This window comes from Oryza sativa, chromosome 5, assembly GCF_034140825.1.
Source record: "Oryza sativa Japonica Group chromosome 5, ASM3414082v1".
Lineage (NCBI taxonomy): Eukaryota > Viridiplantae > Streptophyta > Magnoliopsida > Poales > Poaceae > Oryza > Oryza sativa.
Genome location: NC_089039.1, coordinates 4885517 through 4889014, shown reverse-complemented (window position 1 = coordinate 4889014; position 3498 = coordinate 4885517). Strand labels below are relative to the sequence as shown.

The 3498-nt window shown below is 40.6% G+C and overlaps 1 protein-coding gene across 1 annotated transcript; it reads right to left on the bottom strand.

Moving 5' to 3' along the window:
* Positions 1–466: 466 nt before the first annotated feature.
* On the bottom strand, positions 467–1939 carry LOC4337983 (uncharacterized). Its single transcript, XM_015782568.3, has 2 exons — positions 1773–1939; positions 467–1008 (listed from the first exon to the last, which is right to left on the bottom strand). Exons 1-2 carry the CDS (start codon positions 1891–1893, stop codon positions 794–796), a joined length of 336 nt encoding a protein of 111 aa, XP_015638054.1. The 5' UTR covers positions 1894–1939; the 3' UTR covers positions 467–793.
* Between the last annotated feature and the right edge of the window lie 1559 nt (positions 1940–3498).

Sequence of the window (3498 nt, the reverse complement as noted above, 5' to 3'; positions counted from 1 at the left end):
TTTTTAAAGCCTAATTAATCCATAATTAGAGAATCTTTACTGTAGCATCACATAGGCTAATCATGGATTAATTAGCTCAATAGATTCGTCTCGTGAATTAGTCCAAGATTATGGATGGGTTTTATTAATAGTCTACGTTTAATATTTACAATTAATTTTCAAACATTCGATGTGATAGGGACTTAAAAGTTTTAGTCCCATCTAAACAGGGTCGTTCTACCCAGAACAGAGAAATATTATGAATGTCTGAATTTCTCTGACATTGGCTAACCAATGTACTGCTCCATTGATGTTTTGGTAGAGAAATATTATGGCTGTGTTTAGATCCAAAATTTGGATCCAAACTTCAGTCATTTTCCATCATATCAACCTGTCATACATACACAACTTTTCAGTCACATCATCTCCAATTTCAACCAAAATCCAAACTTTGGATCCAACTGAACACAGCCTATAGATGTCTGAATACCTCTGAACTCTGAAGTAGTATACTTACTAACTCATTTGCGATTGTTCACAATATCTGCATCGATTGATGACCGAGTTATCTTCCCCAATGCATCAGCTGCAGCTCCAGTAGAACATACTCCATACTAGTACTGCTACCCTACCACACAACAGCTACGGATCATAACACTTTGCCTACACGGGTAACAACTAGTACTCTCAATCTCAAGTAGTACTGGAATAGTGGAGATCAGGGTTACATGAGTAAATCAATCAGGGTTCAACACTGATGGCAACATTCAGGTTCAGTTTGATCAGATAATCGCGCCACCGTGGTCAGATGAGATCAGATGTCGCCGGCAGCGCCGCCGCTGAGGATGTTGAGCGCGGCGACGGCGGCCTTCTGGAACCTCTCGCGGTCGTCGTCGAGCGCCCTGCCCTTGTCGGCGACGGCCTCCTTGGCCCGCTCGATCTCCGCCTCGATCTCGGCGCCGCACTGCTCGATCTCCCCCGTCATCTTCAGCATCCCCTGCAGGGCCTCCTGCACCTGCTGCGACACGTCTGCACGCCAATGTGCCAAGAGGAAGAACAACAACACCGGCGTTGTTAGCTTAGCAATGCCACACTGTCACTGTTTCACCAAGAGCTTAATGTGCGCGGTGTTTAATTTGGAATATAGCAAACGATCCCGTTGCAATCAATACTGTAATTTGAAACTAGCAGGTGAAATGTTCGTGCATTAATTTGGAATCCTTCAAGCGATCGAGTTGCAGTCGACACTAGTAAATTTGATGATTTGTTGCTAAATGTGAGGAAACGATCGAAGGTAGCAAAGTGAAATATGCGTGCATCTCATGATTATCATTTATCAAGTAGAGTAAAGTAATTCCAACACTAATTCGCGCTTGGATTTTAGAAACCTGGTTCGGATGAAATCAAATGCACCGGACAAATAAACGACATGGAAATAAACAAAATCAAAATCAGCCGTAACACACCGAAGCGAAATGGGGGAACCTAACTCAAATTGGATTTGCTCGTTCAACATAAAACAACTCTCCCAGGGTTCTCCTCGAACCCCCAAATCAAACTGCTCTAAAATCTCTCAGAAGAAGCACCCATCGTCTGAAAATCTGGACGCCTTCGCGAGTCTACGTTCGACGGCGCCGAATCGAGCAGCGGGAGACCAAATCGGATGGGCCACGCATCGTGAGCACGAACGATCGCGCCGGGAAGAACCGAAGGCTAGGCTAGCTAGCGAGCACCCGCGACGCGACGGGAAGAGAGGGGAGGGGGGCTAGGGTTTTAGCGAGGGGAGTACGTACCGAAGAGGAGCGCGGTGATCCTGGACTCGGCGCCGCCGTCCTCCGCCGCCGCCTCCACCATGGCCCCCTCCTCCTCTCCCGCCGCCGCCGCCGCGACCGATCCCGACGGCGAGTGCGCCATCGCCTTCTCTCGTGCTGTGTGTGCTGCGGTGTGGGGTGTGGCTCTCAGGAAGAAATATCCGTTTGGGCTTTCTATTTCTGTCCGTGCTGTGATGAGCCTTGAACCGGCCCAGCAACGCAACCAGCCGTAGGCCCATGGACCTTGCACCGCGTGATTGTCACCGGCATAGCTCTTTATGTATTTTTTTTTCCTTGAACTTTAATAGCATCCGTTCTGTATGGAAATATAATGTAATTAAAAAATTAAATGCCATTGTGACGTTACATCTTTTTCAGTTTTTTCCGTTTGAGTTACTTCCTCCGTTTCACAATGTAAAACTTTCTAGCATTATCCACATTTATTTAGATGTTAATGAATCTAGACTGTATATGTCTAGATTCATTAACATATATAATAATGTAGGCAGTGCTAGAAAGTCTTACATTGTCAAACAGAGGGAGTATCAAATATCACCCCGTAGCGTTAGCTTGGGCATATTGCTAGTTATAATTGGTTAATTGCTTGCCTAGGTCATACTCTCGCACTAAATGATGGTTTGGACATAGCCGTGTAGATCGTAGAAAGCATAATACTTCATCCGTCCCAAAATAACTCTACCTAGGATGAGATATGACCCATCCTAGGACAACGAATCCTATCTTACTATAAAGTTATCCACCACTAACTCCTTAAGCTTAACATGCAAAGACGTCACATTATCATCCACTAACAAGATGCCACATCATCATCCACTAGTTAACAAGATGCCACATCATCATCCACTAACAATCATCACATTTAAACATCATGCAAAAATACTATATCTTTATAGCTTTTATAATTTAAGAGCTTTTCAAATACAAACATGCTAAATTATCATCTAACATAATTCACATAATGTTTCAATGTATATCTTTATTATGTTTTATGATATCCTATGTGATTATATAGTTCATCATCACTTAGTGCTTAAAAGATTAATCTATTGTGCAAATTATCTTTCTCCTTTTTTCTCTAATTAAGTCATATCACATCAATTGTTTTTAGCCTTCAGATGATTAATCTACGGTCCAAACTATCTCCCTACTTTTCTTCTTCCATGAAGTCATACTACCTTACTTTTTACGTTGGAATCACCATTCTACATACTATTTAAATTTAAATTATCATAAACCACATTAATTTACTTCATCTGATGTTATCTAGCTATCTTACACGTAATTTTTTTGAGTAAATTGCACCCACGGTGCATTAACTTGGCAGGTAGGTGCAATTTGGTGCAATAACTTGAGAAATGAGCATTCTAGTGTAACAACTTAACAAATATGTGTAATTTAGTATAAGAACTTTATAAGTGATCGTATAAATGCAACAACTTGTAAGGTAAGGTAGGTACGATTTTGATCAATAAATTAAGAAGTTATTTGGCAACTTAATTATTTGGAGAATTTTTCTATATAAATTTATTTTTAAGTACTTATTTTAACAATATACTTATTTAAATTTGGAGATTTGTATAAGCATATTTATATTTTTATTCTAATAACTAATAAATGAAAGTCATTAAGCTGGATGTAGAAATTATTATATTTCGGTTAATATTTGAAAAGGTGAAAAAAACAAAAA

Bases quoted from the DNA above. Each gene is read 5' to 3' on its own strand.
- LOC4337983 (XM_015782568.3), bottom strand. From the start codon at position 1,893: ATGGCGCACTCGCCGTCGGGATCGGTCGCGGCGGCGGCGGCGGGAGAG. The intron at 1,009-1,772 runs GTACGTACTCCC...ATTGGCGTGCAG, and splicing joins GATCACCGCGCTCCTCTTCG to ACGTGTCGCAGCAGGTGCAG.